Genomic DNA, 15,053 nt, shown 5'->3' with positions numbered 1-15,053 from the left:
CAAGGTGTAGACAATGGAATTCTATTTGAAGAGTATCTCCTTCAGGTGGGAGGGTGGGTCAAAAACAACTGCAGAAAAGTTAACAAGATATAACTGATGTTGAAGAAATCCAGCCTCCTAACTATAGGATGGCATTCATAGCCTTTGCTGTAATTCAAGTACAAAAATTCTGGGGTTGTAGCTGGCTACAAGCTTCATATCAGCATAAACAAAAAGAAATTGCCTAAAAAAAAAAAGGCTACTTTAGTCTGGTCACTCCACTTTGCTTTCGTGCTGTTCTAGGCTGTGTTGAGTCTTGGTCTAAGCCCCCACAATTTGTCAGAACCTTGAACAATCTAGGGAAAATTCAGAAGAGAGTAACTGGGGAAGCCATGCCAGGAGGAATAGAGATGTCTAGCCCCTCAGGAGACTAGATAACCATCGTGAGATATATTTGTGTTTGTCTTCCACAGTAACCGGACCTTTCTGGGTAGTTTCAGACAAAGCTAGAAGAAACGGGTAGAAGATACAGGGAGGGCCACCCTACTGGAGGTCAACAGTAGCAACTTCCCAGCAGTGGGGTGTGTCACCTTGAGGACCACTGAGCTCCCTGGAAATGTGCAGAAGCTGAATGGCCAAGGGTATTGTAGAGCAGGCTTCAGCATCGGATTCTCTCTCTCTCTCTCTTTTTTTTTTTAGAGAGAGAGAGAGGGAGAAATGTGGGGGAGGAGCAGAAGGAGAGGGAGAGAGAGAATCTTAAACAGCCTCCACGCCCAGTGCGGCGGAGCCCAACGTGGGGCTCGATCTCACGACCCTGGGATCACGACCTGAGCCTCAATCAACAGTCAGCTTCAGCCAACTGAGCCACCCAGGTACCCCATCATCTCTTTCACCCGGGATCCTCGGATGCATTAAATATTTGTTAAGTGGATCCTCCTGTATTTTATTCTATGGTTTATAAATAAGCCTTAGAAAAGGGGAGTGGATCATAGGGAGGGAGTTTGCTGAGATTGGAGGAGAGGAATCCAAGAGTCAGATTAGCCTCTGCCTTGAGGGAGAAAAAGCCAGATGATGACACAGGCCAAGCAAGGGAAACTGTCAAGGAGTGGAATTACTGCCCTTCACATGTCATCCTCGCCTTTTGTTTTGTTGGGTTGGTTTTTTTAAGCCAGTCGCTGCTGCCGCAGCTGAGCTCCAGCAAGAGGGCTCTCTCCGCTGAATGCCTGAAAGGAGGTCAGTGAGCAGAGGACACAGGCGCCCGCTGGCACAGGGCAGCCGAGCGGAGGTCGTGCAGTCCAGTCAAGTGCAGCCAGGGTGGGCTTGTGCGTGGGGCACCCTGGCTCTGAGTTGGAGAAAGCTTGGCCTGTCCTCCTTCCCATGCAGAAAGGGTGCTTTTTGGAAAGCAGCACAGATGAGAAAGCCGGTTGCCTTTTACCCAACACTGGTTGCAGATTTCAGGTGGGCAAGCTGACGCCAGCACCATCGCCACGTGGCCAGGAGCAGAACGCGCTCCCAGAGGCCTTAGACCGGGGGAAGCTGCCCTTCTGGGGCCCCCTTCTCCTGGGCTCTGCCCTGAGGACTTATCTTCAGCCCAACTCAGGGGAAGGAAGGGCTCTCATGTCACATTCTTTCCAGCTGTCCTGAAGACCAGCACGATTGCAAATGACACTCCCTCTTCTCTCAGGCTTTACCAGGGCTGCTTTCAACTCATCATGGGATTGTATAATTATGGTGATTACAGCTTATGGCTTTTTTCCTCTCCTCATCTCTTGCTTTCAGATTCTTTGAGGCCTCTCATTAAACATGGCGATCCCCGTAAAGTCAGCAAAGTTTTAATAAGACATTTTTTAAAGCTAAAGAAAACCCAGTTAGAGTTGATTGGTACTATGTTCCCTCAGACAGTCCTTTAAAACTCTGTCAGGCACCATTGCGGCCTGGATATAGGAAGTGGGGAGGGAAAGAAATGGGGATACGGAAGGCACCCACGCTTTTTCACAGGGGTGGAGAACCCTTCCATGCCACACCCCTGGACTTTCTCATTTGCCAAGAGCAGGGTGCATTTGAACCCCCACGCCTAATGAGAAAAGACAGACCATCAAGCAAGGTTAGAGGGCCTGGCCTTTACATCATAACAGATTAAGTTGGAACATGAAGATAGGGCAGCCAATACAAAACTCAATCCAACCTTGTAATCTACAGCAAAAGTAGAGAGGAAATTCTGATGCATTTTCTGTCCTGGATGATACTGGAAGGTTCTGGGGCATCCATTTTTCTAAATATGTAAAGGAGTCAACCATTAGCATTTGTGAGTGATCGCAAAGCAGCGATTGTATTCTTGATGGTGGTTTCCTTGGTAATGACCCAGCTCCAGAGCCCGTCATTTGCTAGCTCTCAATGATAGCTTTCCTGAATTGTTTCTAGATCTGGAGGATGGTATGGGAAGGATCACCAGGAAGGAGCGCAGGCGGGGTGGTGGCCACCGGAACCCCCAACCTGCCCTTCAGCAGCTTTGGTCAGGTTTAGTGTCAGGGTCCTCTTCCTCCCCCCCCTCCCCCAGGACCGCGTGCATAAGCACAGTGAGGTGCACCTTGCCCCCGCGGGACCGCGCTCTGAGAAGCTCCTCGTGGCTGACTGCCCAGAGCTGTCTGGGGTGTGCTGAGCAGGACCAGCCACCAGAGCCAAATGTTGTTGAAACTTGGCAGTGACATTTCCAACTGCATTCTTATCCCTTACTAAAGACCACCTGCTCACTTTGCCCTGAGAACAATGTCCCCTTGGTGCCCCCCAGAATGCACAGGAGCAGGCTAGGTTAGAGATGGACAGCCCCGGCTGACTCCTGTCTGTCCGCTGGAGATTGGCACGAGACCCCAGGGGAGCCGCTCACTTGGCCGACGGGTATAACGCAGCCCCAGCCTCCTGCTCAGGGTGGACGCTGGCACTGAATGGGGCATAAAAATAGTTACTGCCATTCTTGGGGGCTCACAGTGTTATACTGTGGGGGTCTGCACCATGCTGAGCTTGGCCAGCAAGGGACTTTGGTTCTACTTCCTCTCTACCGCTTAGCAGGTCCCCTAAGCCTTGGTTTCCTCCTCTGCAAAGGGGAGATAAGAGTAAATGGTTAAGTGGGGAAAAATATATACCAGGTGCTTAGCAGAGTGTAGCCCATGTGCTCAAGTGGAACTCTTTGTATTTCTATTTTCATTATTACATTGTTGTTTGCCCCCCATGCTTAGCTCATAGTACCTTAATTTCCAAGAATATTCTCTGAGGTAGGTATCGTTATGTTTATTTTGCAGTCAAGGATGGCTATGTGCGTATCTCATACATGACAATGTGTGCAAGGCGCATCCAATTATCACAGTGACCACCTTGTAGAACGACTTGATATATGTAGCTATTATTATTGGCTTATTTTTAAAGTCCAGAGCCAGTTTCTCTGATTTTTCTGGGAACGGAGGGACCGAGGTGACTGGCAGGCCAGCTTCTGCCCTGTGGTCAGGTTCTTGGGGCCCCAAGCACGTCCCAGGAGGCCGTGAGAGCTGCGTGGTGCTGGGAGTGGGGAGAGCCACCTAGAAAAAGTTGCATACGTTGTCAGGATCTGGCATTTGCCGCCCCCCTCCCCCACCACCGAGGTGCACAACCCTGAGACACCGCCTGCTTCCAGACACAGATCAGAAGTGGTTCTCCCCATGATAAGAGCGTGAAATGCAGTCCTTCAGAGGCAACACTCTGCTCGACAGAAGCCTCTTTCCCAGAAACCCTCACCTCTCAGCTGTCTGCCTGCCTGCAGCCACCCGGAGCGATACAACCTCACCGAGTCTGGCTGCTCCATCTGCCAGATAAACAAAGGCTTGTATTTTTTTTAGCCACACACTACAAAGTGGGGTTGTCGGAGGAGTCAGAAGCAAGTGGCAGGGGATGCTTGGAAATCCCTCCTAAAGCAGATCCCTGGGGTACATGCTTCTCTTGCTTGTAGCATTGACGGAAACAGAAGCAGGGAGGCCATTTCCACTGACACGAATGGCTTCTTCTGGGGGAGAATTCAGGTTTTCTATATGTATCTTAAAGTAAATGCTTTAAGTTTGCAGTATTGGTCAACGATTGGCATTTGAGGGGCCTGATATAAAGCTCTGCAGCCAATCACATGGTTGCTTGTGCAGCTTGCATGAGATGCTTCTGTGAACTCCTCACACATGGACGCGTGCACGGCTGTCCGGACAGGTGCATGCGCTGCCGGCCTGGCCTGCGCCTCTGTGTTCGGTGCATGGGACGTGAGTAACATACGCTGCAGACTTGCATGGGCCTCTGCGCATGCGTTGCATACCCGCGGCAGCTGGGCGCATGTTTGGGCAGGGGCACCCCGAAAGCCGCAGGTATTCATGGTTTCAGCTGGATAAGTTATTCTTCACTTCCCTTCCTAAAAACACAATTGCCTAGTGCTGCTGGCGCAGAGTCAGAATGGCCGCTGCGTTTCACCCCCGAGGTGGCTTCCTTCCAGCAGTGGGTGAGTGATCCCGGCGTCCGCACTCTCTAACCTTTTTTGGGATCCTTCTGCACAGAAGGTGCTCCAAAATCCGGAAGAGGTGATCTGTTTGTCCGTGGCCTTGTCTCTGCCTATCACTCTCATTCCCACAGCCTCGTTCCAGGAACAGTCAGCAGCACCTAGTTTTTGGTGTCTCCATTTTTCTGCCCATTTTTTGTACCCGTAGTTTTTTTCTTCCTAAGAGGCAAGGAGCCAGGGGTCCAGAAACGATGCTAAGATACAAGTCCCTTGTCCCAGAAGCAATGTGCAAATAATGTCTTTAGGTACCGATCGCTTCTCCTGGGGCCCTAGGAGAACAGGACAGAAATGCTCACTACATTTGGTGATTCTTTTAAATCCAAAAGCAGCATCCTTAGGCTTATAGTTCTATAACCCTTCCTCTGTGGCCCAGGGCCAAGTCCTGCAGGAAACTTGGAAATCTCACATTTCTATGTACCGGACCATCAGGGGAGAAGAAGGCTGGGCAAGCACATATCCTCTGTCCCCTGGGCACCAAAAGCATTGCAGCAACATGTAAAAAGGGTCTGTAGGGAAGAAATTTCCAGTGGATGGGAGTTCCATCAACCCAAGTTTCTATTGAGAGATCTTTGAAAATGCTGCTTGACCCGTCCCCTGCTGCACTGTTTCAGATAGAAATACACATGTGACAAATGCCCACTGCAGTGTGTTCCTGGTGGTAGGAAAGAAAGAGAAATAAGCCGACTTCCTTCGCATTTGTGTCCAAATGGACATGGACATTGATGGAAAAATTACGCTTTGGGGCGGTGGGGGGCAGTCCCCATGTTGACTGCCTGTGCCTTCTAGGCTCTGCTTTGGCAGCTGGCTTAACCACGGACCCCAACTTATGGATGAGTTTTGGGTAAACATGTGTGTAGGAGATGAGAGGTGCCCTTGGGAGGCGGAGTTAGTGTCCCCATGTTTGTGCAGGAGTGTCACACACTGCCAAGCAAATGATTCCTCCTGCTGTGTCTTCCACTAAACTTCAGTGGCACTCTCCTCTGGAGCCATGGCCAAGGGTCACTTGAACGTCCTACTTGGAGAAAAGCATCACGTTGTTGCTAGTAGCAACCCAGCCATGTCCCTGTTTCCTTGAGTCTTTTGACCTTTGCCAATTTAGAGTGACCCAGAGCTAAGATTCTAAAGTACATCTGGGGAGGAGAAGGAGGAACAGGGGAAGAGGAAGGCATTGCATGGGCTACAGGAAGGCCTGCTACCGACGGGCCTCGCGAGTGAAAGGCCCACCTCCACTCCACTCCTGAACCCACCAAGAGCTTCCCTGCAAGCTGAGTATACAGAGAGCACCGGGTTGTTCGGTCAGAACCAGAGGAAGGAGAGATGGAGATCCGATATGAAAGGGGGACCATTTGCCCTGCACAGGAAGAACACAGGCAAGGTGGAAAGGCACAGCTTGGGAAGGAAGCTGAGGACTCTGTGCCTGGGCATCGTGCCACCAGCATAGGGCACAGCTGCTCTCCCCTTGTCACTCCTGGCATGCCTGCCTGGTTCCAGATTTGTCCTTGCATAGCTGGGGGACCATGGAGGAAGCTCTCCCCCCACCCACCAAAATGAACAGGCAGAGGCTGGCCGTTGCAAAGAGCCCCATAAGTGATGAGCCTGATGGAAGGCAGGAGTCAGAAGGCCAGGAACACCAGCCACAGAGGCCACAGAGGGCTTCCCCAGCCTGACTGGGACACCCTGATTTAAGCACTTGGTTCTAATTGGAATTGGTTCTAGTTAGAGTAAGGCAGCTCTGCCTGCCCCTCCTTAGAAAGGTAAACATTACACCTGCTTCTCTCCTCCCTGGGACAGTTGCTATGGAGACCCTAGAGGCATCAGCACCAATAACATGAGAGCACAAACAGAAGTGGTAGCTTCACCTGGCCTGTCCAGCAGGTGCAACTTAAAGCCCTGTGCCCCAAGCCGTGGTGACAGGTGCCCCGGTTCGGTGCAGTAGCCAGTCTCACTTTGCCAGGCTTGCCAGCCAGAAGGTGGTGCCTTCTCTCTCAAGAGAACAAAATGTGTGGAGGGGAAGAACGTCAGGCAGAGCAGAAATGCTCGAGATGGTCTCAGGCACGTCCAGGGGTGGAAGCTTCCTTCTCAGTGAGGTTGAGAAGATCTCCCTGGGATACCCAAAGAGGTTGCCTAGTGGAGATGGGCATGGAGGAGTCATTAGTCTCTGAGCATCTCCTCTGCCTCCTTCCTTGAGAGTGACGGCCACATACAAAGTAGAAAGCGTATGGCTCATGAAGGCTGACCCACTTAGCTCTGCCATTGACTAGCTGTGTGCTCACAGGCAAGGGACTCACGCTTTATTTGAGCCTGTTTCTTCATCTATCCTGACATAATATATCCTAAGACTTTAACCTAAGATGTCCTAAGATTTTAAACTGGCAAGGAGGGTGTGGACATTAACACAAGTGTCTGTAAAATGCCTGGTGTGTTTGACACACGAGAGTTGTTCAATGTTCGATTGACAGGTGGCTATTAGGAACTGTCCTCAGTAGCTAACCTGCACGTCTGGTAATGGGCCCATCCCCACCCTGTCACCATCAAGGTCTGTGCTAACTGAAGAGGAAGGCACTTGAGAAGGGATAAGAAATTCAAAGAGAAAGTCCCTTGGAGATAGATCATGAGGTAGGTTGGTCCTTTCACATTTAGTATAGTTAGGAGTGCTGGCAACTCACCTTTTCTAAATTTAAAAAAAAAAAAAAATTTTTTTTTTTAAGAAAAAAACAAAAGCACTGGTAGCTGCTAATATAAGCTAGAGTAAGGTTTCTGAAACTGGTAAGAGTCCCAGTGACCATTTATGGGAATTGCTTTCAGAAAATATGACTACTGGTAGATTCCATAGACCCACCATTTACATGGCAAAATCCAGTTGTTTAAACCTGTTTCAAAAGAATCCATTATTTTTATTATCATATTCCTTATTTTTAACAAATTTAAATGTACATGAATGAATATTAATTCTTCGGCCAGTGAATTTTTTTTACTATTAATTCAATTTTCACCAATTTCTTGATTTTTTTTTTTTACTTGAGCGTTGTTTTATGTTCGTGGCATCTTATTTTTAAAAGTCAAATAGAATATTTTAAAGCCAAATAAAATGGCCTTCAGCTCCTGAGAGAGATAAGAAAGCTCTGTAAGGACCCAGGAATAATACAGACCCCAGGAATGGGTCTCGCCCCAGGCTCCAGCCCCAGACTGCGGAGGAGTGAGGAAGCTGGAAGCCCCCTCCCCTCCTCCCTTTGCAGCTCCGGCCTAGCCCTGCTGTGGATTCGCAACGTGTGATCTTTGGCTAGTCCCAAGACCGGATTTTCCCCTTTCATCTGCCCCACCTTGCCATGAAGTTCAACAGAAGGCGAGCTGATGAGAGATGGAGAGTTGAGAAGTTTTTTGAAACTCTTCTGTATTAAGTATGGACATGCCTGCCAATCCTCGGCCGACTTCGGAAACCCCTACACCACCCCAAGCAAGTGGCACTCTCTCCCCAGTTTGAAACATCATTGAGAAAGGAGATGTCACAGAATCCCTTATACGCCCTTTTGAAATCATTCCCTTTGTTGTGCTCAGTGGAGAAGGGGCGCCAGGGGGCACCAACCTCCAGAGAAGTCACCGATGAAGTCAGGCAGGTTCTTGACTTCTCCCCTCCTGCCAAACCAAAGCCACGACCCTTACCTTTCCACCTGGCTCTTAGGCTCCCGAGTGCTGTCCTCAGCAAGGCCCCCCAGGCCTGTGATCGCATGCCCACTCATCATTTATGAACCTGAGCATCGCCTACCCATGGGTGACCTTCAGTCTCCTTGAGAGGACAGCTCGTCTCTGGAGCCTCCCACTTCTTGCCTCCTGAGATCATTTGGTGAGCCGCATTCAGCAGAACATTATGCTCATTAGCAAGGATGAAAACACCTGTATCATGACGAGGTGGTCAGTTTGGATCAGAGCACTAGACACAGTGCTCCAAATTGGGGCCACGGCAAGCTCCCGTTCCTCTAGCAGAGGAACCGGGTCTCTCCTACACTGAAGTAGGAAGCACCAGATTGAGCCAAAAGGCAGAGTCATGGACCGGCAACTGAAAAAGGGTATGGAGTGGCAAATTTCAAAGCAGAGATGTGATAGCTGGATTTTTTCCCCCAATCTTCTTTTTTTCTTTTGAGGTGTAATTACGCATAGCAAAATGAACAGATCTAAAATGTGTGGTTCGATGAATTTAACAAATCTATGCACCAGTGTCCCCTACACCCCATGATCCTGGAAAGTTCCCTCATGCCACTTTCCAATCAAGTCCATCCTTCTCCTCCAGAGGCAACCACAGTTGATTTCTATCCCCATAGTAACATGGATTTAGACTTGATGGACCTGAGATCTGTAACTTTGGTCTTAGGTGATCTGGGCAAATCAGCTTGAGAGTCTCATCAACAGGTCAGATGTCTTTACTCCCTAAGCAGTGAAAAGGGTCCTGCCTGACTCCCTAGTGCTTGGCTCTGCTGTCCCCAATATGCCACCTAACCCCCAGGGTTACTTTCTGAGAAACAGCCCTCCTCCCTGCCAAAGAGTGTAGCACCAGTGTTCCAGGTAAGTAAGTGGTGAAAGCTCTTGGTAACCCGGATTGTGCATGCTTTGTTGATTAATATCTGAAAGTGCAATGCACAGGGCCACAGCATGTCAAGCAGCATGTTGATTTTTCTTAAAGCACTGCACAAAAGGGAGCCATTCCTTTTGTGCATTTCCTTTTAGAAACAAAGGATTCCATGACCACCTTCTTCCAGGCTTCTAGCCATCAAGATGGCCACAGAGCTGAAATGATTAGTCAGGGTGGAGGGTGGACGTTTGTGAACCCAGTCCATGAAATAGAAGGATCCCGATTCTCTTGGATTAAGTTTGCCAAATGTCTCAAAGGTGAAAAGCACTTTGTCTGTATGCAAAGCTTTGGTGTCTCTGGAATGTACCTTCTGCAGTTCAGTTCTTAATCACTGTGTGTTTTTTCACTTGGACAAAGGCTGCCTGCTAATAGCGTTTTCAACCACCTTCAGCTGCTTTGCTCAGCTACGCCAAGGCCTCAGGCTGAGCTGGCTGCAGTTTCCTGGCACCATGATCCATTCCCAACTGACCGGCACTGGGGAACATCACACATTCACACCCGGAGAAAATGGCTTCCCCTGTAACTATGTAAGATGCCGGGCAGAAGTAGAATTACCACTCCCCTATAAGTGTTTCCTACAGGATCGTCCGATTGAGGCAGGGAAGGGGGTGAAGAAGAGGGAGGAAAGAGCCCGAGAGGGTGCCGGGCAGGAGCTCTCCTCTCTCTGGACAGAGCAGATAGCTCAGGGGCTCCCAGCAAGCCCCTAGCAGCATAGACCTTGGGGCAGCTCATCTCTGAACACAGGTAGCCTCTGCTGTCAGATTTCACTTTGATCCCTGAAAATTACAGGAGCCTCAGCTCTTCAGAAGAGAGGCAGCTGCTGAGCCAGTGTGATTGCAGGATTTCTTCCCCAAAGCCCGAGGCCAGGCATCTCGCCATGCCTGTGTCCTGCATGAATAACCGCCTTCCAACCCCACCCGGGAGGTCACTGAGTAGCGGACAGATTGCAGTTGGACTGAGCTGCCCCCTAAGCGGACCTGAAACCTCACGACCTCCTTTAGCAGCAGAACTGGCATTTGAAAAATGTGTGTGTGCAGGGGTGGGGGGAGGGAGAGAAAAATGCCAAGGAACACCACCTGGATTGCTGAGAGACTGGGAACAATCTCAGGGCAAGTTCTCTAGGCTGGCCTCTGAAGTCCTGAGACATGCAAGCGGCTGGGGGGGAAGGGGAGGGGAAGGCATTGACGGCTGGCCACAGGTCCTTGGAGTCAGAGCTATGAGGCGAGCTCCAGGACTCATGAAGGAAAAGATTAATTAGCGCCTCCAAGCCCAGCCCAGCCCCTTCTACAGAACAGGGAGGGGTGGAGGGTGGGGGACCTCGGGGCGAAAGGCACCTAAAACAGATAGACAGTCCCATAATAATCCAGATATAGAATCTTCAACCTCCCTCAACCTACAGCCTCCTCTCCAGCCAAAATGACCTCACTAATGAGGAAGAAGCCATAATGAGGGTTTGGATGCCTGGTAAACCTCACCTTCTTTGTTTCTGGGCTCTTAACATAGACTATTATTCAGGAGCTTTAGTGATTTTTTTTCACATCTGCCAGCTCAGTCAGAGCCCGAATACCACGTATGGCAAAACCAAAACATATATATTTGGTGACACAAGATGTAATTTGTTGCCTTGGTGGAAAAGGGACAGAAGGAGAAGGGGAGGAGCCAGTATTTTTTGTGTGGTTACTGCAACAATAAGGGGCACCGAGAGGCAAGCAAAATCCCACAGTGCCTTTCGCATGAGCAGGGATGGACATGGATGAAGGAGCTGGGGGAGGTTTGTTAGAACTCTTGGACCAGGAGGCCCCTAGACTCATCAGCTCCACATTTCCCCCGAGAGGGCCTCACACACATCCCCATGCTTCCTGCCTTCAGGCCTGCATCAAGAAGGCATGATCCCAGGTGAACCGACAGGATGACAAATGCCTCAAGCTCCATCTAAGAAAGGGCAGTCAAGGAGAGCACCAGCCATGTGTGTGCCTTAGAATCCAGGGCTGGAGAAAGTCCTTGAAGGGCAGCCTCTGCCAGCTGCGAGCTTTTGTCCTACCTAACCCACTCTCACAGAGGAGTAGCCACCTTGCTTTTAGTGATTTGCAAAGACTGGCACTGTAACCCCCTAGGATTAAAAAAAATCTGATTAAAAAATCCTTACCCTGGTATAAATGTATCCTGCGGCAGGCTAAGTTTAGTGGATGTGAAGATTCAGATAAGGTTGCTGATGGGGAGATTGTGTGTGTGTGTGTGTGTGTGTGTGTGTGTAAAACGGGAGAAAAAATGAAGTTTTGTCTCGCTAGTGAAATGAGGAGTGAAATAAAAGGGAAAAAGAGCAGGGGGATGTCAGATGCAGACTTTCCAATAGCTCCCGAGGGCAGTTCCGTTTCTGGACAAGCTCCCATGCATGCCACTGGAATTCTCAAAGTCAAGCTGGCATGTCCCTCTACGGAGAGCTAAGGCAGATGACACATTGTCTTTCATCCAGCAAACTCACAGCCCTTGTTCATTTACTAGATCTACCCATTATCCATCAATTCATCTATCAGCCGGTTTATTGAGTACTCTACCAGGCTTCACAAACCTGATCAATTTTTTTTAATTACATCCAGCTTGCACGCAGCCAAGCCCAGTAAACAAGATGAGCCCCCACACCTGTGCTACTTGGAAATGAACATGAGGGGCCGCTGGCCCTCGCCGTCCCTCACTCCCAAACACCGCAGCCCATGCCGATGAGGACCACGTGCTCCCCTTTGCAGATGGCGATGGTGGTGTTGACCGGCTGTCAACAATAGCATGGGTTTTGAGTATTTTCTCAGACACAATGATCAATCTGCTCAGGTCCAGCCACACTCTCCTCTAGACCCCTGTCCGATGCTCTGGATTTCTTTAGAGGGTGAGCAGAGAATGGGCACAGACTGCGTCAAGGGAAATCAGCAAAACAACGGCGCCTCGGTCATCCTCCTCCTCCCCCCTTGAGGTGCCCGATCCCACATCGGAGGCTCTTCAGCCACCTCCTCCCAGGCTCAGGAGTCACTGGCCTCTCCCGGGATCTCGGTGCCTCATGCGCCAGGCCTCACGGTCCAGTTCAGTTCTTTTCATTCTCAAGACCTGCTTCACGGGTGGCAAGTGAAGGGTTTGTTCATGTCCCGATGTGGAGTCATCAGACTCAGCCCCTGGGTACCACACGCGGGGAGCCAGGAACACAGGACGGGATGTGACAGGAGCGCCCTGCCCTGGGGCCTGCGGTGGCACCCGCTCACCAGCCCAGGCTCCGAGCCTTGACGCAGGTCCCTGTATTTCCACTGTCTCAGGCCCGCTCATCGACACTTCGCCAAGCCTGTGTGTCTCTCCCAAGGAGGGTTCAGTCCTGCCTTTCAGACAGGATCCTAGTCTTCTGCATGCCCACATCTCCTGCCCTCTTAGGGCTAGTTCATCCATTCGCTTCTAGTCACCCAGATCTTCAGCCGTCACCTGTGCGGGTCAACCCACCCTCCCTGATCTTACTACTCCCCAGTCCACCTTTTCCTTCCTCGCTTGAATAAAATCAAGCTCAGGGGCAGCCCACAAGCAGTAAGAGACATTCTACCTAAGAGTGAAAATGCCTGGCTTGGGGGTAAGTAAAATTCCCACACCCCAAAGAGAGGACCAGCCACACACCTTCACTCCCCCCACCCCCTGCCCCAGAGCCCTGGTTGTTCCAACCGTCTGCAGTCAAGGCTCCCGAACCCAGGGATCAGCAGGGTCAGCTAGCGAAGGCGTTTGGCCTCTGTGGTTCATGCAGCAGTGATTCACCTGTCTGGCTCTGGCTCTGTCTCTGTCGCTGTGTGTGTGTGTGTGTGCGCGCGCGCGCCCCCGTGTGCGCACCTGTGCGTGCCAACTCTGTCGCCTGTCTCTGCAGGGAAAGTCGCTGGCGGGCAAGCGCCTCACCGGCCTGATGCAGTCCTCCTGACGGTTCCCCCCGCAGGGCCCGAGCCCGACGACCCCACGGGCAGGCGGCGGCGTTCCACCTCCACGGACAGAGTCTCCCTACGGGGAGACCTGGTCACTGTGAAAGAGAAGGAGTGAGGGCGAGGACGGGCAGCAGAGGGGAGACTCGGTGGGTGACCGGGGACACCATAGAGAGCAAGTCCACAGCGCCTGGGGTCGGCCCTGCAGAGGCCCTGTTTACAGCCCTCTCTTCCTTGTACAGTCGTGCGTCGACACCCTGTTCTCGAGGAGGCCCCGGGCCCTAGCTCGTTCGGGGCACACCACCTCGTGGAGCTCCTGTCGTGACCATCACTTGAGATTATAATCTGATTCCCGCCACTCTTCCCTCTGTCTGGGGGATCACGCGAGAGGGACCGCCTGGCCCTGAGCACATCCAGTATTATACCCCGCCTCCCCACCGGCTCTGGTGCACCCACCGCACCCCCCATAGTGACAGCCACTGTGTCCCGACGGCCCCCTGCCTCGCCCGTGTCTGTGTAAGGCACGACATGTCCCTGTCGTGGCGACAGTGCTGAGCAACCTCGCCAATTGCGAGACCACCCGTTCTTTTAGCCTGCTGGAGGCCAGCTTTCCAAGAGGTCCCCACGGGCGTGGGGCTGCCCTGGGGTCCTGTCACATGCCTCAAGGGTCCCCCACCAGAGGAAGCACCGGTGTCCATGAACGAGCTTATAGCTTGACAGCCGTGGAGGTTCTGACCATCTTTTTAAACATATATTATTTCCTAACTTACTCTGTTTTTGCCCCTTCTCCTTGGCTTGTTCCCTCGTGTTTTACTCAAAATAAACATGGCCATGAACTCAGGGGCCACTGGGATCCTCCCCTCCGGCAGCCCCCGTGGAAGCTGGGAGCACTCCCGGCCCCCGGGGTGGGGGGAGGTGGCTGGGTCACACAGCTGGTGGCTGTGGCCCACATTGTGCATCCTGACGGGCTTGGCCGGGCCCCTGCTGGGCCAGGTCTCAGGTGCGTCTGAAGTGGGGGCTGACCCTGCTACAGAGGGCCTAGGCCAGGGCCAGATGCTTCTCTGACAGCCCAGCAAAGGCACCCGCTAAACAGAGTTGGTCCAAAGGGAAAAAGCAGACACAAAGCAAAACCTGCAAAAAATCCGCTTGTGCTCCATGTGTGAGTCAAAATGACTATCTGCCAATCGGCCGTGAGGTAATGTATGTAAAGCACCGAGTCAGGTGCCTGGCGCGTAGTAGGGGCTCTGCAAACGGTAGCTGTTACTCTCCTCATTGTCACTGTCACCATCGTGACGCCCGTGAGCCCACAGGCGGAGCGGTATTAAGCAACATGCTTTTGAATTCAGACACTCACTCCACCTGCTAGAACTAGCCTCCTTCGATCTATTTTTGGCCATAGGTGAAAATTTTCCCTGGGGAGTGTATAAACAGCAAACATAGAAGCAAAAAAAAAAAAAAGTGATCACTGGTATTTCTTTACTCATGTAGGCAAATTCACCAGCTGGTGACCAAAGGCTCATAAGCTTGTTTGCAGACCCTGCCTCCTGGGTGCCTCTGTGACCATCTTTGCAGCCCCACGTCCGTGCCGTCGTAGGTCTGATTCCCCAGGGCCCTGTTCCCAGGGCACCAGCCTTCTATCCCTCACAGCAGGGCCACCGGGGGCATTAGGAGACTTGGCTACAGTAGTACCCCTGTGGGCTCTTGACCACTATGCCTCAGTTTCCCCCACTGGCGGTAGCTGCTCCGTCTGCCAGGTACAGTAGAGAGTAGAGAGATGACATGCACTGGGTCCTCAGGTTGTCTCCAGCAGTGGCAATATAGACCCGAATTCTCATCAGGCACTTCCACACCCCGGTTCCACACCCCGGTTCCACACCACCTCAGCACGGGTCCTGGCCCTTGTAGATACTTGGTGACTACTTGATGATTAAGTGAATGAAAAGAAGCCCTATCC

At 51.5% G+C, this 15,053-nt stretch overlaps 1 protein-coding gene and 1 long non-coding RNA gene across 2 annotated transcripts in view; one reads left to right on the top strand and one right to left on the bottom strand.

The window, feature by feature from the left end:
• RGS6 (regulator of G protein signaling 6) overlaps nt 1-13,939 on the top strand; it is a 548,980-nt gene extending 535,041 nt beyond the window's left edge. The window contains exons 19-20 of the mRNA XM_040641698.1: nt 4,417-4,483; nt 13,051-13,939. Of these exons, the coding sequence (XP_040497632.1) occupies nt 4,417-4,483; nt 13,051-13,217 (234 nt within the window). The 3' untranslated portion in view covers nt 13,218-13,939. The remainder of the gene's footprint in view (nt 1-4,416; nt 4,484-13,050) is intronic.
• The window catches only part of LOC103671483, a 54,350-nt gene that overhangs the window by 6,011 nt on the left and 33,286 nt on the right, over nt 1-15,053 (bottom strand). The window lies entirely within an intron of this gene.

This window comes from Ursus maritimus, unplaced genomic scaffold (assembly GCF_017311325.1).
Source record: "Ursus maritimus isolate PB19 unplaced genomic scaffold, ASM1731132v1 scaffold_25, whole genome shotgun sequence".
NCBI classification, from domain to species: Eukaryota; Metazoa; Chordata; class Mammalia; order Carnivora; family Ursidae; genus Ursus; species Ursus maritimus.
The sequence above is the reverse complement of the archived record's forward strand: the minus strand, read 5'-3'. Positions and strand labels throughout refer to the sequence as shown.